Below are 25,465 nucleotides of genomic sequence, written 5' to 3'. Positions count from 1 at the left end.
ATCGTGAGCAGCATAAATCGTTGTGGACATGTTTTTCAAATTGTAATTAAAAAACAACTTAAAAATGTTCATGTATATTCTTAATATCCATAAAATTACATCGAAATTGTTATATTCGCAACATGTTATTAAAAAAAAATGATTTTTATGACCGATAAGACATGTTTCAATATCGAGATATTAAAATGAAAACTATGTGCATAACTTTCCCAAGGTTATTAGATGTAATATTTTTAGATAATATGTACAAATTTTGGGGTCCAAATTCTAATTAGCCGTTAAATGGGCGAAAAATGGTCGTACACCTTAAGAGTGATTTGGACGTCGAGACTAGTTGTAGTTTTTTAGAGAACACGAAACAGTATATTGTTCAAAATGAATAAATTGTATATATTTAGTTCATAACAAATTGTATATGTATTCGTTTTTAAAACTTTTACAGATTATTCTTTTTAATATAATTTTTTACATTTATTTTAATCGACGCGTTTTTTGGCTTCGTTAGTTTTACATTGATGTGTTTAATTGTGCACAGACATAGTTCAACACATCTACTGCAACATTTTAGCTTCTGTGCGATAGTTGAGGAGGAATTGGATTTATAATGATTCAAAAATAGACTTTCACAAATTACCCGGAAAAAAGATCTACGAGATCAAATAAGTTTATAGAATTCAAATGCGATCATTCTATGTAGGCGTTATGTTATCCGGTTTTCAGGTCTAAATTGGTTTCTTGTACCACCAAATTGGCTTCAACTCATCGACAAAATTGTATTGGCTAAACATAATTATAATGTAACGGCCTTAGTTATAACAATATATTTTGTTCGTCGTACACGGTTAATAAGTTGAAGATTGTGAATCACCTGGGACAACAAAATATAAACTATAATCATTACCTACTTTTTTGTCAACTCAAACAATTTTTTTTTTTTTTAAAGTTCAGTGATTTCTTTAGAAATGTATTTTTATTTCGTGTTTACTGTGGCTTCTCAAATAAATAAAAGTATTATGTTTAACTAAGACGACAGAATTTTCGTAAAGGGCTGCAGTCGAATAATTCCAGTATATATTTTTAATGATTATTATCTGTGCAGTATTTATTTAGTACCGAAAAGAAAAATTCAAACATAAGTTTACACGACTATCTAATATTCTCTTTTTAGTATTACACTATTTGTGATTGTTGTGTTTCACCAACAATAGCAAATGTGTAACTACTAAACTTTTTTTCGACCGTTTATCATCAAGTTTTATCTAGACCATTCGACCAATTTTGTTTAAATAAAAACTAAATTCTTATAGGAATATTTTTGCTTTGTCCAAGTTCGTCTATTATATAGGACTGTGGAAAACACTTATAATTCATTTCAATTAAAAACTATATCAGGTTGTATTTTTCGGTTGTTTTTGAAAAAGCGTAGAGTAAAAATTAAAATAAAATTTAAAATATGCCAGGTATAAAAAAGAACTCGAGAAACACGAATCTTGGTAAATACACTTATATTACATTGAATGTTGCAGTTGTGGGCTTCTCTAATTCGTGACTGCTGTTTAACATTTTTAAAAGTAAACATAAGAGAAATTAGAGAAAGAAGAGACATTTTTAAAAAGAATAGGCAATAATGAAGCCGTTGACAATTGCAACATTCAATTTTGGTATTATTTTTTCATTTTTTTTTTTTTAAAGAAATTTGAGTGTTTTTTTACAGTTGACATTTTTTTTTTAAATTTTCATTGAAATTGTATTTAATATAGTTATTACGTTGAATTATTTGTATTGGCTAAAAATAATTATAACGTACTAATGATATATTAATTCTTGGTCGTTACACATAATGTGTAGTTGTAATAACAACGGTTAGAAGCATTATCGCCAAGTCGATAAATAAATAAACAATATTAAGTATTTTACTTTTCCCGGTTAAACACAATGATATCTTTAGAAATTAATTTTACTTGTTTATTTTTTGTGACTTTTTAAATGGATAACAGTGATCAAACAGGATTGCTTTCATTGAGACGACAGCATTTTGGAAAACTGAGTGGCGACATTTGGAAAAGCATTTCTCGACCAATTTCAATACACAGGTATGTTTATATTATTAGTATTTAAATATTATTTATTACTTAGCATAAAGTAGGCAAATATTAAAACGGAAATACATACAACTTTTACAATATTATTTTATAATAATTTATAGTTATTTAACTAAAGTACACAGCTATCTATCGTAATAAATTAATACTTGTACGATATTTAAGTGGCTTAAATAGGGGTTTTTATTTTGTGAAAATACGAATTTTTGGATTCCCAACACTATTGTTAGAATATTATCGAAATCAAACATTGCAGTCGTCGGCTGCTCTAATTTGCGTATCTTCTGTTAAACATTTTTTAAAGTATACAAGTTTTTCACAAAAAACAAGCAATAATGAAGACCTAGAAAAAACTTAAGCACTTATGGGTTATATGTAATAAAATAATAATAAAGACCCTTAAGGGTTTTTATTATTATTTTATTTAATAATGAAGATACCGATGACTGCAACGTTCTTACATAATATTTTAAAGAAATTCAAGTGTAACGAGCAACATTTTTTTAGTTTTAGCGTTTTTTTTCCAGTTGGTTTTTTGTTTTTAATTAAAATTAAAATTTCTATTCAATATGGTTGTAAACGTTTGATTATTTGCACTGGCTAAAGATAAATTATAACTTACCAATAACATACTAATATTTGGTCGTTATATGCGACTAATAGTGTGCTTGGCGACGGACAAAAGCTAAGTCGCCAAGTCGATAAATAAACAATAATCATTACCTAACTACATTTTTGACGTTTGCATCAACTCGAAAAATTCTCTTCCTGACGAAACTCAATTATTTCTTTAGCAATTTTTTTTTTATTGTTTCTTATTTGTGTTTTTTTTTTAATGGATAACAGACAACAGTGATGGAAACTCAAAAGGATTGTGCCGATTGTGTTTACTGGACGGAGAATTTTTGAACGGCGCGGCGCTGTTGTAAAAGCATTTGTCGACCAATTCCATTACAGGTATGTTTATATTAATGTTATCCAATTAATTAGGTATTTATTATTTAGTATAAAACAACATACAGATTTCTTATACACTTTTCATATTAATTCATACCATGTTTAACAGTAAGCTTACAACAAATAAAAACACTTTTATTCAATAATTTAATCAATACAAAAGCTACAAAGTCGATACACATTTAGAACGTGTTTTTATATTTTTTTAAAACTACATTAAATCAAGAACGATCGGCTAAATGACAATTTTTGACTAAGATAAACCCAACACGGCAACAAATTTTTGCAATAGACAGACGACCGACCGACCGACCCTAATCTTAACCGGCCTAATTCTAAAAATACTATTTTAAGCACATCATTGTAAGCAAAACGCACTTATACGCAGTGCAGTGTTAATGATATAATTCACTCAAGTATGAAATACATTTTTCAATACTATTGTAAAAACGTATCTTAAATTATTGATTTGTCTTACATTCTTCTCCGACAGTGGCCAATGTTTGTTGATAATTTAACGAGATAATTATTGTTTTATAACGTTGTCAAGTAAGTGACTCTTAGTGACGGAATAAACAAAATTGCCTAGTCGATATAAATAAATTGTAAACAATAACCATTTTAATTTTATGTCAACTGAAAGATTTTTTTTCGTAACAAAGTTTAAAGTTTTCTTACATTTTTTTTTTTTTTGCTGTGACCATCTAATTGGAACAGTGATCACAAAGATTAGGATGACAGAAATTTCCAGAAGTCGAAAGGGTTGCTGTCAGATTGTTTGAAAATCAGTTGTCGACCAATTCCAATACAGGTATGTTATTCCAATAGTATATTATTATTTAGTATACATTAGGAAATTATTCAGACAACATACAACTATCTTGTGTATTCGTTTAATATTAATTCATACTTCACAGTTTTAACCGTAATCCTACAAAAATTAAAACCAATTTTTACTGTTAAACTATTTTATGTTACGTCGTATATGTCATGATATTCCGACGTTTTTTTTTGAGGTTTGGTGTGAAATCAATATAAAAGTTAATGAGTCGGTACGAATTTAAAACACATCAAATACAAATAGTTTTACCCGATGGTAAAATATTATCAACTGTATGTACAGTAGTAATTGTGTACATTTTTTTTGGCTTTTTTATTTGAATCCTCAGCTGTGTGTCACCCTGTATGTAAGCGAAAAGGGTTTCATTTTGTTTTTAGTTAATGATTATTCTTTAAAATGTATTTTCCTCCGACACTAACGGCAGTAAAAAGTTTGTCGAAAATTTTATGAGGTCATTTCCGTCCAACTATCTGTTTTTCAATGGATACCGAAATACTAGATTTATTGAAATTAAAACCGCTTTGCTAGGTAATAGTTATTAGTTATTACTTATTAGTGAAACAGTTTTCTGTTATTAGTCCGTTAAAACTGATTGCTTTATTATTAATTACCTAATAACAATCAAATATATTTCAATTATTATTATTATTTAAATGTTTTTTTTTATAAATTTATACAAATAAAACATATACTAAAATTACATTAAATTACAGGGTCATTTATCGTTGTGTAAAAATATATGTATAGTTAAATTTTGTTATCAATAAAATGTTGTTTTTTTAAAACAACAGAAATTAATGATGGTTTACCATCAGTTTATCATTGATCCCTGTATGATGATAGTATATTAACTCCTACTGCTGATACCATTTATTCGATAATCGATAAACTGGTAATAACCTGAATATAAAACGACGATTGAGCAACACTCGTAAATTTATCACACGTTAATTTAACAAAAGATAAAGTTTAACAAAAGATAAAGTTTAACAAAAGTTAGTTTATTGCGGTGGTAAATAATTTACCAATAGATAACGAAAAGTTTGGTGCAACCGGGCAAGAATCTTTTATCCAAAATTTAACCGACAGTAGAAAATTTTGGAAATGTGATCCCACATTAACATGAATTATCATTTTTAAAAAAAAGTGCTATCTATTTAATTTGTATACAGGATAAATAAACGATTAGCTGTTTAGCTATGAAATAATATTTAACAATTTGAACCTTCTAGGTAACATTTATCACCTATTCGTTTGATTTTTAAATTATAACAACAATATTTATTTCGTTTGAATTTATTATATATATATATTTTTTTTTTTTTGTAAAAAAGTCTTATAGTTTTGTGTAGTCGTTTGATTATTATATATTATGCTATTATGCTTGTCTAAAAAAAAATTATAATGTACCGGCCGTTATAACAATATTTGTTGTTCGGCATACACGATTGATAAGTCACTTAGCTACGGATAAAAACAAAATTGCCCGGTCAATTAATAAACAATGATCGTTTATTTTATTTTAGATTTAACCAAAACAATTTTTGTCGTAAGAAAGTATAGAGTTTTCTATAAGCATTTTTTTTTTTGGTTTTCCAGAAGTCGAAATAGCGTTTGTCGAGCAATGGGTAAGTACGTTTATAGTATTATTGTTCGTACAGTATTCGTCAAGTACAACGTAGGACCCCCCCCCCACCTCCCTATTATACTTTTGCATGTTCAAAAAAAAAAAATGGTTAAAAGTATATTTTATATAGACAAGTAATATAACAAACAGTTGTTAGTGTCAACCTCCTTGTGGTCAAACTTAAGACACTCCATCCCCCTTTAACACAAGAGTAGTATGCTTACTGATACGACAGATTTTTGAAAACCGCGGCCGTTAATATGTTTTAATGTTCGTTTATACAATTATTATTATTTACATAGTATCTGATGAGTACAAAGTATGAAAATATTCAAACGTAAATACATACAATTGTCTAATTCCATTTAATACGCGTCAAACCTACCCCTTCCTCGGGTGACCACCTTGACGTCGGTGGAAGGGCTTTGTCATCTCGATGAACCCATGGGCTACCGGCAACGGGTTACCCAACGCTAGTAGGCCGAGGGCGAGAGGTGAGACTAAGAGTCACCCCGGGTAGACGAGCCCGTCAGTCCGGTAAGACAATCGTCTAGGTGAGGGCAAACACCGATAACAAACCGTGGGTAGGGGGGGGGGCCCAATAGCCGACGGGGCAACCCCCAGCCGGTCTTCGCCTTAAGCGGTTGAGGCCCCGGCACAGGGAACCAACCCGCCCTTCGCTCGTGAGCCCTGCAGATATGCGACCTCCAGACCGTCCAGACGAAACTGGTCCGACCGTCCGTCGCCGAGAAGAAGAGCACCGTTTCGGGCGATGACACCGAGAAGAACTTGTCAGTCTCGTTGGACAACTGCGACACGACGGTTAGTGCACCGGAACAGCACTTTGTCGCCTTCGCCGGATCAATCGAAAAAGTTAAGACGACAGTCAAAAGAAAGCTGACCGATTTCGTCGCGGGAGACGTTAAACGAGGTCGTCCCGGTGCCATGAAGTCGTCCGACGACGACAAGTCTGTTGGCAGAAAACCGTCACCGTCTTCGGCTTTGGTACGTATCATCCCCGTCGCAATCGCGTTACAAACTATAAAAGCCAAAATTCATTTTTATTCTATTATTTCAGACAAGCGAAGAAGTAAAGTCTTCTTCGAAGAAACGTAAACGTCCATGGATGGTCTAAATTAGAATAAATTATAGTAAATTAGCGTATCTTAGAGTAAATTGTTGGAGTTCTATCCGTTAGGACTTATTTTTCAATACCCGTTAGTGTTATTATTGTAATTTATAAGTAATCTTAGAGTACATTTTAGTAAGTTAGCGTATCTTAGAGTAAATTGTTGGAGTTCTATCCGTTAGGACTTGTTTTTTAATACCCGTTAGTGTAATTTTGTGGTACATTTTGTAATTTTGTCTTCAATGTTTTCAATTTTACTGTTTTATACTTATATTATTATTTATCTAATTTATCTAATTTAACTATGATATGAATATTAAATTAAAAACAATATATATATATATATATTTCATAGATAACTTAATTTGTTTTTTGTTTAGTATTTATAAAAAAATATTGCTTACATTATGCTAATAATGTAAATGGTGTCGAGACTTACTAACGCGTAAACTAATAATATAATAATAAATTCATTTCTATACACAAAGTAATTTTTTTGATTTAAAAACAAATTGTGTTTCAGGTTCTATTTTATGTTCGTATATAAATTATTGAAAGATGACAATTTAACTTTAGCCAATTAAAGAGTCCATTTAACGTATAATATCTTTTAGTATATTTATTTGAAAAATCTAATTTATTTTCTATTGCCGGCGAATAACTTCAAAATGAGTAATTATTTTCTGATGATTAATTAATATAAGACTCACAACGCACTAAATGTACTGTTAAAGTTTAAAACCAATTCATTAATAATATAGCTGATAATGTTATAAGGATCATTATTAATATCTGCCGTTTCCATAAAATATCCATTATCATTCATACCTACTAATGGATACTATAATATACATTTTAATTACCTAGTTATTTACAATCAGCAATACAGTTTTGTTGTGTGCTTAAGTAAATAATAAGACTGGGAAAATTATAATAAAAAAAATGTTTTTCTAATCATAAAGTTATACATATATATATATTATTATGTGTTGAGTGTGTGTGTGTATTATATATAATATGTTTGAGATCAAATTTGTAGACATATATCTAAATTAAAAATATGTGAAAAAAAGTTCAAATTGAATTTACAGTATAAACAAATTGGTACATTACATATGTATCAGCTTGACGTATGTTCTTAAACAAACTGCCTAACATTGCTGCTTATATAATAAAAAAATATTAAATTTAAGTTACTGCGCGTTATTGGTTTTCACGACCTTGCCTTGTATTTGCTCGGCTGCATTAAGTATATAACATAATAATATTAGGTTTTTTTTATTAGGTGAAGACACAATATATTCCTGTCCGTTTACTATATAGTTTTAATCGAATTTCAGAAAGCGATAAGAATAACTAATTTATTTTGTATTCATTAAATAAGATTATTGTTAGTGGGCTGCAGAAAATTTTTTTTTTTTTTTAATAAGACCATAATAACGTCAATTATTTGTTTGAAACACGTTTATTACTTTTATTCTTTTCTAGTCTAGGCCTGTCACAATTAACTCGTTTATAATAGTGTGGAGTAATTCCAGGGTCGTGGTAACCGTAAATAAGCCATTTAACTCGGCCTTATTGCTTATGTATAGTGTCCGTTTTATCCTTATGAATAATAATTGTTTTTTTTTTTTTGTTATATTTTTATCCAACCGGTTTTTTATTGTAACTTAAAGAAGTAAAACCTAAAAAAAAAAGCTAAACCTAAGCGCCTTTTATATTTTTTAAAAAGGTGGAAAAAAAAAGTCAGTAGGTACATTATCGATCACAATATAATTAGTTATGTAATATTAAAAAAATATCGGTTTACCGAAATATCGTAACGTTATAACAAAATAGTGTGTGTGTGTGTGTAAAATAATATTACAAATATAAACGAATAACAAATAACCATAATATTATATGAAAGCGGCAAATAAAAAGTTAATGTGAAAAGTAAATTAATAGTACAAAAAAAAAAAAAAACAAATCCAATATCAATTACAGTATATAATATTTTATCACAGCCGAATTATAGGACCTGAGTCAAGAGATATCACACAGGGGCCAGACGATGAATAAAATTATCGGTGTACAAGCACTTGGCCAATTTGATTACAAACTGTTGGCCGTTCTTCATGCAGCTGTGCGGCCCTTTGATGTCTTTGATCGCCACGTCGATAGCGACATTGCAGTCGGCAAACTGTCGGTCTTGTTTCAGAGCTTCCAACGCAGCCGTCGCCTTCAGACATTCCATTGACGACACGAAATCGCTGTAAACAACATGACAATAGGTTAGGTTAAACTTTCACTTAAACTGTCTTTGAGTCATATCGATAATATTATCCTTACTTGTCGTTGCTGGAGAATCCGCCGGGAGCGTTTTCGTGGTGCCGTATGAACTGTCTGCGACTGGTTTTGTTTTCCGGCAACTGAGCGTGAATGAAAGCCGCCAAAGCACGACACAACACTCTGCACCTGTGATAGGGCCAAATTTTTGTAATCCATACTAAAATGTACAATTGAAAACTGTGACTCTGCTCACTTGGGAGTGATGTTTGTTTGTTTTTGCAATCGAATGGCGTCGAATAAACTCCAACTCTGTTTGTGCAGCGCCAACTGAGTCGCGGCATTAGCGATTCTGATCAAATGGTCGGCAGTGTAGTCGTCCTCGATGGTGCTCAACTGCAAGGCCAACGACCACAACAGAGGCAGTTTGTTTTCACACAAGTTACTGGAGAAAAAAATAAAAAGATTCCATATTTATAGGAAACGTAAGTTGAAAGAAGACAAATGTACTGATGTTAATGTTCTTAGTTATAATATTGTTTCAGGAACAGCTCTAACACACTTACCTGGGTTTGACCGACTCCAAACACTGTACCAAAGTGCTTAGTAAGTCCGGGTACAGTGATCGGTTTTGTGATTCTTTCGAAGCCAGCACGTAAAGAGTGAGTATATTGCCAGAAGACATTAACGATTCGGCCAAACCCTGATAGTGCAATCGGACTGCCGGTTGCACTAATGCCATCGCACTGTCCCATTTGAACTGGTCTTCGTTTCCTGTGTTTGTATTCGGAAAACATTAGAGTTTGTCAAGACAAATGGCTCATACAAAAGCGGACTTACCAGAATTCCTAAACCACGCCGTCAAACAGGCTTCCAGTATGTCGCCTTTGTGTTGCTGGTCGGCGACGTTCGACCACGTGGCCATCAACATACCTTTCATCACAGCACTGTCGGCTTTTCTTGGAGCGATCCATTCTTGAATCGTTTGCAGCATCAACGACGAAAGCACCGAGCCAGTTGGTTGATTGACCAAAGCCAACAACTCTGCGACCAGCAACTTGGCTTCTTCGCAGTGTTTGGTCGCCATTTCAGTTTCGTCCAACAAACGGTTGAACGAGCACTTGATGTGTTTGTAATGGCTGCCCAGCATGGATCGGTATCGAGAAGACATTGACACAAACATTCTTACCATAGCACGAATAAATATGCGTCTCTTGTACGACATAGGTTCGGTGTACGGCAAGTTGTGATCAGCGTTGTGGTAACCGGCCGCCGACTTGAGCAAGCTAATAGATGAAAAATTTCGCGTTAATTTTTACAAAAGTATTGTGTGATTTTCCCACGACTTACTCGAGTACCGCTGAATCGGTTCCGCACCATTCCTCATTGGTCAGTTGGAGAACGGTCAACGGATCGTATTTTGACGTGAACCAGCTGAGAATATTTTCATAAGTCTCTCCATCGATTTGGTGCCAAGATAATTTTTGAGCTTCCAACAAGAGCGGTCTGATTTTACTGTCCTGAAATAATAACAAACCATCAAGTTTCTTCCTACTAACTTTTTTTTTTTAATGACCACACTTCCTCCAGTCGTACAAATTGTTATCACAAAATATGCTATTAACACTATTGAATTACCTTTCTCATGTTGGGTTGATTCGAAAGTTTGATGAACATCGATAACAAAACCCGTAAATCAATGTTGGGTACGTACGGCCACGGGACTTCTAAAATAACATTGGCCAAAAAACTCTGCGACTGTGGTAAAAACTGGTCCATTACCTTTATCAAAAGTAAAAACTAATAAATATTTAACACAAGTGTGAAAATCAAATCGTCAGTACCTTCATGATTAAATCCATGTCGACGGGAGTGGGTATGAAACGTTGCCACGACAGTTTCGCAAGACCGGAATGTATTGTATCGAAGACATAATCCGTGGTTTGCATGTGAGCGTACATTTTCACGTACCACTGACAGACGAAACTCAAAACATTTTCGCAAGCTACATATTACAAAAGAAAAAATTTATTTTTATTTTTATTTAATAGTCAAATTACGATTGACTCTCGATAGCTATTTACCCGGCATAGTGTCCAGAACGAACATAATGCACTCAACGAGAACGTCGGTCATCAATGCCGCTGCAGACGTATCGGTCGCTAACCACGGCAATTTTAACAATCTGTTGTCGGCATTCCATCCCTCGTACCATGGTTCCAGCCAAGGACCAAACATGCTAACGAGGGCCGGCACCAAGAATTCGCAAACTAATGGACAGACAAAAACACACAGTTATATTTCAGTCGACAACACATTAACATAATATTTGTATTTTACACATACTCTGGTTGGCCAACATTCCGCGGTAGGTTTGCAACGTGCCCACGATCAAAGCGTGACCGACCATTGCGTACAGGCACACCAACGGCTCGATGTATGTGTTGTACTGGGAGTAGAGTTCGCCGGTAGCCGCTTTGAGTCTTTCATTGGAAAAATGAGTAGTCAACAAATGCAGAGTCTCTTGTAGCTAGAAATTATTTTATAGCGTAAATATTAAAATTTCTTTTTAATTTCACCACCAACTTACTTGTTGCGAGCTCAATGATCGTTGGTCGGTGGCGTAACGTCTGGCGACGTCTCTCAATTGCACGACGGACATGTTCGGCAGTAAAATCGTTCTCTTCGAGTTGGTTTGCGTTGTAGGCACGGCCTGGGCCAACACCGTATTGAGAATATAAAACCACACTTGAGTGTAAATACGACCTTCTTTGGAATGTTCCAAGAGCTTGAGCAATATTTCGCCGTAATGCTCTGGAAAGTCGTGATCCATTATTCGGCACAAGTGTTCGCTAAAGAGCTAAGAAAATATTCTATTAGAAATTAGTTGAGTCGAGTTCCCATTTTTTTTTTATATATATATGTATACAAAAATATGTTTTTGGGTGAATTGAAAAAAAAAAAATTGAACAATTATATAAATATTTATTTATCAACAATTTTTTAAATAATTGATTAGATAGTATTTTATTAGGAAAAAAAAATTAAGTCATCCTTATAACAACAAAAAATTTTTTCAACTAAATTATGTTTATTCTTATATTAATAAAAAAATTATTTGAAACAAATTATGAAAAAAATAACTTGAATTAAAGTTGCTCAACTCTGAATGTAATAATTAGGCTAATTAAATAATATTATTAGACTAACTTCATGAACAGCCATCGTATAATCTGTCCGTGTTTGTTGCTTAACCATTATCAAAGCGCTCAGACAATGATCGATTAAAACGGAACGTTCTTGGAGAAGCGGTTGCTTGGTGGACAGACAGGCGGCGACGTCAAACTTGAAACATTAAATAAATAGTGTATTTTTAAAATTAATTTAACCAACTTAAACCGTTTAGTAAAAATATCAATACAATAACTACAAAGCCAGTAGCACTATTAATCAATCTATGAACTCACCTTTGTGAGCAATTCTTTGGCGATTGGTTCGTACTGGGCGTTGCAGTGTTGTACAATATTTGTATAAGCCGATATAAATGTTTTTGTTGACGTGGACGACGGGCAAAAAAGCGGCACTACTATGTTCGACATTTCAGGACAGCTCAAAGCTTTGTTCATGATGTGAAGACATTCGTTTTCGTTGTTCATAATAAAAACCTGAAAAAAAAAATAATAATATTAAAATAATATTAAAAAATACATTAAAAGTTTGTAAGCGTACTTTGCCAACAGTTTGTAAAATGACAAACGCAAACTTCTCAATCGTCGGGCAAGTTTTTAAAATCGTATATTCCGACAAGAGCATGTAAAAAAATTTGACTCCCGAAGACCGAAGTTCAGCGACCAAAGCGACGTCTCCTACTTTCAATAGGGTACTGATCTCGCTGATTAACAACCTGTAGACGACATAGAAAATTACTAGTATTCATAGAAATCTAAATGGGTCCGAACAACACTTACTGAGTAGTTAGGTTTAGGTTGGTACACGCACAGGTCAAAGACGACGGCAACGAAAGTTCTAGAGTCTTACTAATCAGCTGATCCAGTTCCGATCTGTTTTCGGCAATAACATCTTGCACGTCCGTATTCAATTTGGTTTCACGAATCTGTTGGAAAAAACAATATATAACAGTTAGTGGGTAAAATCATAGCGATTGACGTTCGCATACTTGAAACGAAATTTCAGCCGCTCCAGCACATTTTACGCCAGTCATTTTATTGGCCCTTTTAAATTTGGAATCGCAAACCGCTTGCACCCGTATAACGGAGTCTACTTGGTTGTACAACACTTTGATACCGTCTGCGTAACAATTGTCCAACGTGTCGTGCCGGACCGTATGCACTCTGTACACGTTGCTAGAATAACCGTGCAAAATATGTTAGTTGACACAAGCTATATAACAGATTTATTTGTTTTCGACAAATCTTACTCGATGAACTCCACTATTTGTTTGATATTATTTCGTAAAACGTTGAGTAAACGATCATTGTGGTAGAGTATGTCGCTGGTTATCAAATGGACGTCGGACAGCCGCAGAGTAAACTCCGGACTAGGCGACGGGGGATCATAGGTTTTCAATCGATTGACGATTCTTGTTATAGGATCTTTCTCAATCGTGTTTCTCCGTTGTATCCTCGGAGCACTTTGGACGTGTTTGCCCATCAGCTCGATCCAATTTTTCGAACACTCTATTTTGGATTCTTCGATCGCCGTTTTATTAATCAACTGTGGCAGCCATTCCTTCGAGACAATAAAATATATACACACAATGTATTCTGAGGAGTTAAGATAACATAAAAAAATAATATTATAACAGTTAAGTTATTACATTTGAGCCGTTTATGATATGTGTTAATTCACTGGGTTCGTATATCGAGTCCAAAGACGGTATGAACAAGGTGGGTTCGAGCAGACGGACGTCGGTCAGCCAGAGAATGCACGCTTCGAAAAATCTAAAAACACAATAAACAAAAAAATTTGAGTAACAACAAAATTATACACTTAATTAAAACAAGCAAACCTGGCCGAGCGCGAATCTATATCGGAATTGGGTTCGCTCAGCAGTTTTTGCCGATGCAACGCAGCGCATTCTTTCAGTTTGTTGTTGATTTTGCTTAAGTACGACGAATTGACGATCCCTTCGAAAAACTTACGGCCGACGCTGCCGTGATGTTGAGAGCTAAATGACAAACATTTTATTTTAACAATTATCACAAAGGAAATATATGGCGGCTTACCCGGGAATGCGTTGTAAGTACAACCGAAAGAAATTCTGCCAGTAAATAAACGCCGTAGGATGGCTGCAAGGTACCTCTAGGCCATACTGCATCCATCGGTACAACGACAGATGGCCCGACGAAAAATACGGTAACTTTAATTCGGCACAAACTCTCTGCAACAATCGAGGAGAAGATTTGAAACTGCATAATTTTAACCGACTGTCAATTACCTACCTTGAGCGCGTCGTCGATGTTCGCTTTTCCTTGTTGTGACTGTAGTTTGGTCAACAAACGTTTCCACACATCATTCCTGCTTTGAACACACCATTCTTCAGCTTCCAACGCCAACACGGCGTAGTAAGGACAGTTCGACAACACTGTCGGATACTTTGGCAGCAACAGAGGTCTTTTTTCTGGACTATGAAACATGAAATTGAATATCGAACCAATAGCTGTGGCGTTATCCTTGAAGTCGCTGAATTGCTAATCGTGGAAAAATAAACAAAAGACGTGTTAATTTTGTTTATTTGTTACCAGTGAAAATTCAAAAGGCTTACGTTTATGAGATCGGCCAGAAGTTCACGAGCCCATTGCAACGATTGAGAATGTACAACGTTCTTAAAAATAGTGTCCAATACGTAAACGCACGTATCGGATTCGGCTGTCTTCCAAATAGAACACACGACTTTGGTCCATAATTCCAACACGGGATGTGAACTCATCAGGCCGTATCGCATATAGTTGGATATCTGATACTGGATCATGTTGTTGAACTGTACGATCACTTCGGAAGGTCCTTGGACGGTCAAAATATTCATAGCTCGTTTGGCGTTACTCTGATTATCGGCCAGTATACCGGCGACTATTACCAAAAACCTAATAAAAAATTATAACTGTACCCTATTGAAACATCATCATTGTTTCGTCGAGTTACTTTTTCGATTCCAGCAGACATTCGTTTTGCTCAAAGAAGAACGGAACCATTGCATTCAAGCACGCTATCGACGCCGTATAGTGTTTGTACTGCAGCAACTTATAACAATAATCTAACCCTTTGTGTAATATCACTGGTACACAATGACCAGCTGTAGTTACGTGTACGGCTGTATACAGCGCAATTGGATCGTCCGCCTGCAGACACTTTAAGTCCTACGACGACAACAGTACTTAAGTTACATTTGACACAAATAAAGTACCTTTTTCTTTTTACTTACACTGTCAATTGTTTCAATATCGACGACCGATAGTAAGTAATGACTTATGTCTTGCAGTGATCCTCGAACGATCAAGCTCGGTAAGTCCATCAAGTGTAGCTTTAAAGAATACAACAATTTCCATGCCCAAATTCGAAACGCTTGTTCGTTGGATTTGATTTGAACCAGCTGAAATAGTGTTTAAAAACATTTAAAACGAACTTCGATACATTTTTTTACGCAAGTTGCAATTTACTTGTTTTATACTGTGAACTAAATACTGTGCAGAAGTTTCGTCGACTGTGATGGGTGCATGTTTCAAAACGGCTTTGACAACAATGATAGCGATACGTCCGTGCATGTCTTTAGTCAACATCAAATCACTAGAATATAATATTACAAAAAGTTTGACTTTTAAAAAGATAAATGTTTTAACACTTTTAGTCAAATAAGTTACTTTATATCAGTCTCGTTACATTCTGAGAACAACTTTGTGAGTATATGACGACTTAATGTATTTTGTGTCGACGCAATAGGATTGTTTAATATCAAATTTTCAACATACAATAAATCGTCGGCAGTTAGCCTCCATCTCGTCAACGGTAGTTCTTTAAAAAGATACATCGATCCCTAGAAAATTAAAAAAATCATATTTTCACTCCGACTATTATATCAATATCATTAAGCGTCTACGTACTGAACCGACTTCATCAATATGTTTTTTAAGTACGCTCAAGATATCAGAAATTAGAAACGGATGCTTATCGGTAAGATTCGAGAGCAGAGCCCGACAAGTCTTTTGACATTTCTCTTTGGTCGAGTTGTTTACAAATCCGATCTAAGAACAATTACAATTAATAAATTTTATCGTAAAAATGTGTCGCAAATATATCGAACGTCGTTTACTTTGAATAGACTAGTAGTGACCGAGCTAATGAATTCAATGTCTTTCATGTCTCTGCTCAAAGCCATGTTGTTGAGCGTTGTCAGAAGATAATAGCACTCGTCATCGGATGAGTTAGCGACGCAATCGGTGAGTTCTTCTAGCGAACACTCGCTGGGATCTGAGAAAAACGCTAAGCCGTTAAACGAAAAAAAAATTATAAATACTATATTATAATAGTTATACCTGATTTGATGTGTAGAAGGTATTGAAATAAATCTTTAGAAGTTTGCGAAGACATGTGACTGAAAGGTAACATCACCAAGTATTGCCACGTAGTCCTGTCGACGTTTCCGTACAAACATTTGACGGCACGGTCCAAAAAGGCGTCATATTCCGTTTGCACCCTCGCCGACACGTATTTATGACATCTAAATTGAAAATTAAACATTCTTATAGCAGTATTTTTACCAGACATGATCTAATTATTTTAAGTGGAACACACTGAGTATTTTGATTTCTGGTGAGGCCAGTTGGGTTAGGTTAGTGGACATTTTTCAGGTATAAATGTTTTGGGTAAAAACAATTTTGGGTTGAAAATGTTGCCAACTACTACTTACGTATACTCTTCCAATGTGTCGGTAACGTAGTTAACGACGTCCTGCAACAGGTGTCCGAGTCTTTTGGAAAACTGCTTGTACTCTACCGACTTCGAGCAATACGTTTTCAGCCCGGTTTGGAACAGTTTAATCAGAACACTGCCGACGGCTATCAGTCTCAACAGGTCGGGTTCATCCCATTGGTTTATGCGAAACCCTTGGTCGCCGGCAACGTGTGTGGAAATCATCTGTAAACAACAAAAATAAAATGCAAAAACACTCACACACGCACACACGCACACACACACACCACTTACCTTCTTGAAAAGAGCCGAAAACGGTATTTGACTGAGTAGGGCGACGATATCACTTTCGCGAAGACAATGCCGGCCGTCTTCCGAACACTCGTCTTCGCCTTCGCTGTCCACTACCACCCAGATGGCTTCGTTGACTTCTTCGCTCTTGTAAACCTAAACCAATTAAAAAAAAAACCAAAATTTTAACGTGCTTGCTTTGAAAAACAACATCGAAAATACACACTGACTTGTTCGAGGAAATTTTCTCGACACCGGACGGGCAACAAGACGACAGCCAACGACGTTATCATGCAGTCTAAATGAAAATTGCCGTCCAAGTAGTTTGCATCGGTCAACGGTATTTGAACGAAATCGCTGGCCCATTTGCCGACACCGGACGGACACCTAGCCGGGCAAAAGTAGCAATTCGATTAGTCTTGTTTTAACGTTAACATAATACTACAATGTATATATTATGAACACGTTAAATTCGTGACATTTGGAGTGCATTTGTTTTCACGTTGTGAGATTTCCCCAGCAAAACAGGCATAAAAGTAATATCTTTCAGTGCCACAGCGGACCAAGTCCTTCTCAATGCCGGAAAACGACAACGGGTACACTGCGCTGTGCCACAGAGTAGATTATGCGAAAAACAATTTAGGAGCTAATTACTAGAAATCGGCTGTGATGGATTTGGTTCACCCGTGCACTGAACTTGAGGCGCTTACCTCAAAATGTGATTTAAAATAAACACGTGGTCTTTCCACGAGGCCACTCTGAGCAAGACGCCAATGACTTTTCGCAACAGTTGTCTAGTGTCTTGCACGAACACTTGGTCTCTGATCGGTTTTCTTTGGTATACGAACAAGACGGATACGGCGGCTTTGAGGTTTTCGATGCACGGCTGAAGGTTCTTACCGTCCGGACTGCGTACATCAGAGTTGAAAAACAGCCCAACTGGAGTGTCTGCCGATATAGTGGAAAACGGTCGACACAACAAATGCAAGTAATAGTCAATCTGAAAACGATCGTGCATAAAAATTACTACGCGCCCCTCGATAGTGTTGTCCAGACGGCCATTTACCTCCTCTTTGATCATTTGACAGTCGTAAAGCACTCCGTAGTAGCCGTTGACTAGCGTTCTTAACCTTTGCAGCGACTCCAGTAGGTTGTCGAGAGCCTTTTGATTAAACCTAGATATTTGATACTCTTTGGTGGCCGACACGGGATAGCCGTCCTAAAAAAAAAAATACCATAACAAAGCCAATGAGTATCGCGTCATCGTTTGTGTGCAAAATGTGCGATTTTCCGGCGTCGGATCACGTCTAAACCCCTTACCCTCTCCGTCCCTTCTCTTCCTATCCGCATCCCTTCCCCGCCTCTTCTGCTTTTTACCAGTTTACTCCCTCCCAAATAACCGCCGTTCCAGGTCCAAGAAAACCTGTCGATCCGCCCTCGACTAGGACATGATAAATAGTGTTACCTTGCACTTTCCGTACTCGGTGTACCTGGCCGGTTCCAGCGTCCATATGTGATTGACGTGCGTCTCGTAGGAGGTCCTGGACTCGTCGATTTCCGTTTTGGCGGTTTCCAACTTGAGCCTGGCCCGCCCGTAGTCTTCGAGCAGCGCGTACAACGGGTGCACGCAAGCGTGTAAGTTGTTTAATTCGGCGCGGTTAAAGTCTTCGGTGTAGCCGTGCAGGTCGGACAACAGCGAGTTCCGGTAGTAGGCGGCCAGCTGTTCGTCGGTTAACGGGTCCAGCGGTTCGAAATTCGGAACCTCCCCACTGGGTCCGGCAGACCTTGACCGGAAATCGTCGAGGGCCGGCGCACAGGGCGTGGGCAGCGAGCCCACCGAACAGGGTATGGACGAAGGCAACACGATGGACCCGCGGTCGGCCGAGGAGCCAAGAGCAACGGGCGGTTGTCGATCCACAGAGATCTGATCATCGCCGCCCTGGCAGGATCTATCCACGACGACGCCGTCCGTTTCTTCGGCAACGCGATCATTGCTCTCGCAGATGTCGTTGAAGGCCTCGTACAAAGCGTTGGCCACGTCGTCCACCGATGTCGTCAGCAAGTCGTCGTCGACCGGTTCGGGTTGTTCGACTTTTACCTGTATCGGACAAAGACAACAAACCAAAAAGTCCGTAAAATAGGTGCATTCTTTCCCTCGATGGAAATAACATCGGATCGTGAACTTTAAGCCTGTGATCTAGACTGTAGCCTGCAAACCTATTTTGGTTAGGTGAGGTTTGGTATTAAGGCAGCCGTGATGTTTGTTACCAGTTTAATTTCTCTCAAAAAACGTGTTCCAGGTAAAAACGATTGACTACAGATTTTTTTTTTTTAAATATGCAACATAATTTTTATGTGTAACTGTTAGGTTAGATGAGATGACAAAAATCAAATATCCACAAAACTTGCTACAAAAATAAATCTGTCGAGCAAGTAAGAAGTTATCGTGGGTAAAGATAAATTAAATTTTAAAAAGCTTCTCAGCTTCGGTTAAAACTAAAATTAATTTAAAACACAGCAATGGCTTAATTTAAAAAAACTAAAAAGTGCCAGTAATTTTTGGCTCAAATGAGGTTACTACATAATCTGAGAGAGTATGAATATTAGGGTAGTCTTGCATTAACGCGGTTAGTAAAATGTATATCATATTAGGATAATGCGTCAAGTACTGTGATCAAATGTTAAAAGGCTGCTCTCTTGTAAAAATCGTCATTTCAATAATATTCGAACATTAAGTCATACTGGTGCTTACAGTATTAATATTTTCCAGCTCCACGTTTAGAATAAATGAAAAAAAGGGGTTTCTATCCGTTAAAAATGTCCTTCAATTCACATTTATTGTGAATTGAAGGACAGGTTTGTGTATGAGACATAATATAACATGTTTTCACAATCTTTTGGCGCAAGTTCATTATTGATAATAGTGCGCATATTATACCGGTTTGCCTAGTTTAATATTTGCACTGAAATCTGTATAGTATAGTTGGCATTTGACTAAACAACATTTTTAATTCCCCCCCGGTCTTATGTTCAAAATTACTATTAAACAGTAATAAAATTATAAAAATGATTAAATTACATGACTGCCAGTGTTGAAATTACAATAAACGGTTTTTTCGAGTACATAAAAAAAAAATTGATTAGGTTTTTTTGTTGGTCGCGCTTGTTAGATGAATACATTATATTATTATTATCGCGTCTTCGTCCGTCGACTAGGAGTTTATTAATAATGTTTTTTTTTTTATTGCTAATAAATATTACCTACAGAATAGAGAATTATATACAAGCGCGATGGACACGTCTTCATAATGTGTGCAATATCCTAATATTGCAACCCACGACCTAGATCAATGTAATTTATTATAGTGTACGGGGTTCGGTGGGTTCAATAATAATATTTATTATTTTCTAGTTGTTGCGCAACGACCGAACACACACACACACCTGCAAAGAATTGATAACACCACTCCAAAGCGACAAATAATTCAATAGAAAAAAAAAATTAACAGCTCCATTACAGTTGGGTAATGTTTATAACAACGGATTAATTTGTAAACGCTATAAGAGGGAAAAAATGTTCACACTAAACACGATTAAACGGTTAATGGGCAATTTATAGCAGGTACCTATTGTTTTTATAATATGGTTTATAGGAATTTTATTGTTCTGAATGATATACATATATTAATGTGGGTGGAGGGGGGGGGTTATGAGTAGAAATTGAGATTGAGGGGACTGGGATTACTGAAAACACTGTAAGCTTTAAATTGGTCATAATATTCCACAAACTGCTTTCACTAAGAAAATAAAATCTAAGAGCGTTTCTTAAATCTTTTCCTCGGAGCAGACATTGGATTACGAACATGTCTAATGAACAGCTGACTTTATGTTTCTTATCAATCATACGTTATCATTAATTCCTTATTAGCCGTACAGAGAATTTTGTTTCTACCTTATCACTTTCCCATCCCATTCCTGATTCTCATCAACTTTGTACTCCCAATGCTAAATCTTACACCAGAACATAAAAGACAACAGCTGTAATATTGGATCAAGTGATCGATAATTCCTTGTTATATTTTTTTGGAATAAATGCAATGTTTTGTTTGGAAATGTTCAAACTTTCTATTTAGACTTATTGTATAGTGTGATTTTACTTTTCTATTGAATGATTAATTTTCATTGTATTTACCATAGGATTTTGGATTTTACTGGCCATGCTTATTTTTTAGTATAACTCAAAAATCTACTTGAAATGTCGTTCTTTGAAAATTGTCTAGTTTGTAGTTTTTAAAATTCATCTAAAGTGAATGATTTAATGTGTAACCAGAAAAATCTGGCTTGCCTTGTATAGTAAATATTTTAGTGCAGGCTTATTTCGATTTCATGTATTACTTAGTAAATTAATTGGCTTATCCTCGAACACATGTACAAGGTATTACAAAGGATTAGTAGCGTGGAAATCATACAAAAACAAATAAGCTAGAAGTCCTATTCTATTGTCTAGCAACTGCCTGTAAAAAAATATTGCAAAAAATGTTTCTATTTTATTAAATGTAATTCTAAGACTTAGAGGATGAAATGAAAACCAAAAATAGAATCTAGATTCTCACACTAAAACTAATTTTTAATATTTTAACAAAATATATAAATTATTAAAAAAAAAATCTTTTTTTTAGAAAAAAATTGGTCGGTTTGATATGTTATAAAATTAACAAACTTATACTGCGTCCTTTTTGGGCGTTTATTTCTAATAAATAAACTATAATTTATCATAATTAATTAACTTAAATTTCTATAAATTAAATAATTTAAAAATAAATAAATTGAAAAAAAATACTTAAAATTAATAGTTTTTTAAAACTGAAGGTAGATTAATATGTGGAGCAAAATCCTTTAAAAACATACACCAAATACATACAACTAATGAGTTAAAATTAATTTTTCATTATAATTTGGATAGTGTCCGTGATGAATAAAATAAAATATTTTATTTTTGTGGGTCATTTTTAATTGTACTGTTCCAGTCAATTTTAATTATATAGTTAACGATACACTACAAATTTAAAATATAGCTACAGCGTTTTTTTTTTAGTTTCCTTTGAAAGATTGGGTGATGTTTTATATTCAATTTTATAAATGTATATTAACGTTAGACAATGGTAAGTGGTAATAATATTTAATTATAGTTATGATGACTATAATAGAAAATTAATATTCAGAGATCATTAATATATTAGCAAGTAAATACTACAATAGTAAGTACCATAACGATAATAGTCTTGATTTTATTATTCAACACAATACAATGTTAACACAATTTCACAAACATATTATTAACAGAATTAATTTCAATACGTTTGAAACAAAAAAACCAAATTAGTATCAAACTATTATCGAAAGAAATTACATAAACAATACATCTGAATAAAAGTACTAATGTGGATTCTCAATAGGTATCAAATGAGCCTAATAGATTATCAATTTAAAATATTTTAAGTAATTTATACAAAACAAAATAAAGAGATTAAGGGGAAAAAAATGAAAAAATGCATAATGAATTTACTTAGTGACCTTTCGACTTGTTTTAATAATGTAAGTCCCAATTAAAGAGTAGAAGTCATTCAAAACAATAGTTTTGAACAACGGATAGACTATAAAAAAAAAATTCTATGATCAACTTTTTTGTCCTACAAAATAATTCGGTAAAAAAAATAAATTAAGAATCGCCGTTTTATTAGTTGGAATAATTTGCTTTTGTTTTAAGTCTTCTACAAGGTAAATTATATCAGTGTGCACTACGCGGTCGAATTCAACAATATCAATAAACTAAAACGCAAAAACAACCGATTGGTCGAACTTACCTTGGTCGACCGTTTAACTTTGGACGGTGCGCGATTCCTAGGCCTCTGTCGTTCCATACCGATCAGAACATGGTATTATGCAATTTTTCTAAAAGTCGAACAAAAGCCTTCGGACGCACAACAGACGATAACGGCACAAATTTATTTTTGACGTTGCGTTTAATCGCATTAACTTTTTGTCTTGTGTGTATGCAGTATGACTACAGTAGTTATTATTGTTTTTCTTTTGTTATCACCGATTACTATTATTATGATAAAGCCGCGTATCAGCTGTTACGCCGCCGCCGCCGCCGCAGCAGCGGCAGCAGCTGATAACGTCGCGCGCGCGCCCACACTAGCCTTGACGACGTGATGTGTCGGCCAGTGTGACCAACAAGCGCCGGCGGGTTGCCGGCACTGGACCCGTTATCTCGGTTGCCGGCCAGCAGCTGCAGCAGCTGAGCGGGTCGCCGATAAGAAAACGGTAGGGAAAAGTGAAAAAAGCGATCCGAGAGATTGGGCCGTCGTCTTAGCCCGCCGTCGATTGTGCCGTTATGAGTGGCGACAACAGTTGCCGGTCGAACAGTGTCCGTGTGTGGGGCTGACCAGCAGGTTGCAAACGGTGCGGTCGCCGATGTTGTTGAACACGTCCAGTCCAGTGCTATGGCTTCGCGTATAACGTCCGGTGCCCGGTTGTGCGTTCGCGCCAGTATCGACAAGCTCGTGTGCAAGTTGTCCAGGAGCAGACATCACGACGCCGCATCCTCGTCGCCGTCCACGTCCGTTGGACAGCGGTTGGACAGGACACTACAATGTTACCAGGTCAGTACCATTTAGGGTTAGGCGGGCTTCATCGGAGCTGGTGGTACGTACCCGCCACAATGGGACGGCAAGGTTCCCTCAAGGTCCTTTCAATAACTTTGCCAAGCCCGTCAGGTGTGTTTAAATATAATTTGGCAAGTTTCCCAAAGTCCGACGCGGTACGCTTGCCCGACTGGTGGCATTCTACGGGCAAAATTAACCAAAAGTCGTTGTACCGTTTGACCGATACGACATACCTAAACATTTTTTTACCACACTTAACAGTCTACAAAGAAATCCACTTTAAAATAATAAAATATTATTATTGTTTAACCCTGAACTTGGCAAGGGCAAATATTGAAACTAGAAAAATAATCTAAAATTACCTTAAAAAAATTGTTTTATCTTACATATTTATAGTATCTAAAGATACAATGCTCCAAGTTAAGGCCATATAAAAGTCTAGGGCCTAACGGACTCATTCTACGAATAACAACAAACTAAGTTTATACGCGACGAATCTGTAACGTAGAATTGATTAAATTCAGTAAACTAGATGACTTTGTTCAAGTCGATATGATTAAAATTTCTCAAACTTAATTTTTTACAGTTACATGCTGTTCAAGTAAAATTGTTGTAAAATCAACTAATTATTAATATGCTAAAGTATAGGTTTTTTGAAAAACATAAACTTTATTCACCGGAATTTTATCCGATGGCTTACGGCTCTGACCTTTGATAGATTTTTCTTGTTTTGTTTGAATAAAAGTTTTTTTTTCTTTTTTGTTTAATAAATAAAATATTAATTTTTATTAACACTTGACATTATACCAACATCTCAATTTACTTATAAACCCACATAAGGTGCACTAGTACATAGTTTACGTATAATTCATAAATCATCGGTACTCGCTTGTGTCTATACAACAGGCACTAGACAAATTCATAGAAAAATAAATTTACAACATGTTGGATAATTTAACTTGATTAGACATAACGATACAAAAGTTAATATTTTGTTATATTATTTTTTTAAATAAATATATTATTAACATTAATATTTGTGTGAATTTAACCAGATAAATAAAAACCAACGGTAGTACCTATATTATTGTTTATGTAACTCGATTAAAAAGTTCAACATAATTATTGTACTTTGTAGTTTATAATAATTGTGTAATTAAAATTAAAAAAGAAAATTAATTATTTACCATAATAGTCGGGTTAAATTTTAACTAACACGATCGTTTATTGTTTTTATGCATTATTTCCTTGCCAATAATCAAATATTGTTATAATTATTGTACATTATAATAAGAAAATCTAAATTATTTAACTGATATATAGTTACGCAACCTAATATACTGGCGTTTATCTAATTTGTTTTTTTTTAATTCGCGATAAAATATTTGTTTAATTGTTTCGATATAATATAATATTAATGACCTTAAACATTTTTGCCAAAGACATTAATTTGACGATCGATTAAAAAACATTTAGACGGTGGTTTGGTACTCGTTCATTGATCGTTTTTCAGTTCAATTCAGCTTAAATACATTAGTTTCTTTATCTCTGATTAAACAACTATATTATAATAGTTTATGGTAAGGTGAGTTAATTGCATACAAACTGAGTAAATATGTAAATGCAACTTAAAACAAAGTCCATAAAACTAACCAG

General features: G+C 34.9%; 2 protein-coding genes across 2 annotated transcripts in view; one reads left to right on the top strand and one right to left on the bottom strand.

The window, feature by feature from the left end:
* Positions 1-8,455: 8,455 nt before the first annotated feature.
* Positions 8,456-23,229, bottom strand: LOC126840456 (ectopic P granules protein 5 homolog). Its single transcript, XM_050576206.1, has 36 exons — positions 23,006-23,229; positions 18,607-19,239; positions 18,208-18,360; positions 17,852-18,141; positions 17,372-17,528; positions 17,145-17,297; positions 16,849-17,075; positions 16,475-16,659; positions 16,252-16,409; positions 16,043-16,183; positions 15,803-15,975; positions 15,602-15,728; positions 15,367-15,534; positions 15,087-15,301; positions 14,710-15,028; positions 14,387-14,635; positions 14,171-14,325; positions 13,954-14,112; positions 13,762-13,885; positions 13,363-13,673; positions 13,102-13,288; positions 12,893-13,038; positions 12,654-12,828; positions 12,392-12,589; positions 12,135-12,269; positions 11,515-11,784; positions 11,271-11,454; positions 11,009-11,194; positions 10,769-10,929; positions 10,563-10,706; positions 10,275-10,444; positions 9,765-10,210; positions 9,491-9,698; positions 9,181-9,369; positions 8,988-9,113; positions 8,456-8,908 (listed from the first exon to the last, which is right to left on the bottom strand). The coding sequence occupies exons 1-36, from the start codon at positions 23,060-23,062 to the stop codon at positions 8,692-8,694; spliced, it is 7,296 nt and encodes a 2,431-aa protein (XP_050432163.1). The 5' UTR covers positions 23,063-23,229; the 3' UTR covers positions 8,456-8,691.
* Positions 23,230-23,480: 251 nt separating this feature from the next.
* LOC126841123 (all trans-polyprenyl-diphosphate synthase PDSS1) overlaps positions 23,481-25,465 on the top strand; it is a 41,988-nt gene continuing 40,003 nt past the window's right edge. Inside the window, exon 1 of the mRNA XM_050577422.1 lies at positions 23,481-23,806. Coding sequence (XP_050433379.1) covers positions 23,648-23,806 — 159 coding nt within the window. The 5' untranslated portion in view covers positions 23,481-23,647. The remainder of the gene's footprint in view (positions 23,807-25,465) is intronic.

This window comes from Adelges cooleyi, unplaced genomic scaffold (genome assembly GCF_023614345.1).
Source record: "Adelges cooleyi isolate 19-005CV unplaced genomic scaffold, UGA_ACOO_1.1 ACOO_flye_CR_arks_rails_tigmint_CR_PRNA_376, whole genome shotgun sequence".
In the NCBI taxonomy this organism is placed as follows: Eukaryota; Metazoa; Arthropoda; class Insecta; order Hemiptera; family Adelgidae; genus Adelges; species Adelges cooleyi.
This window is presented reverse-complemented; position numbering and strand designations above follow the sequence as displayed.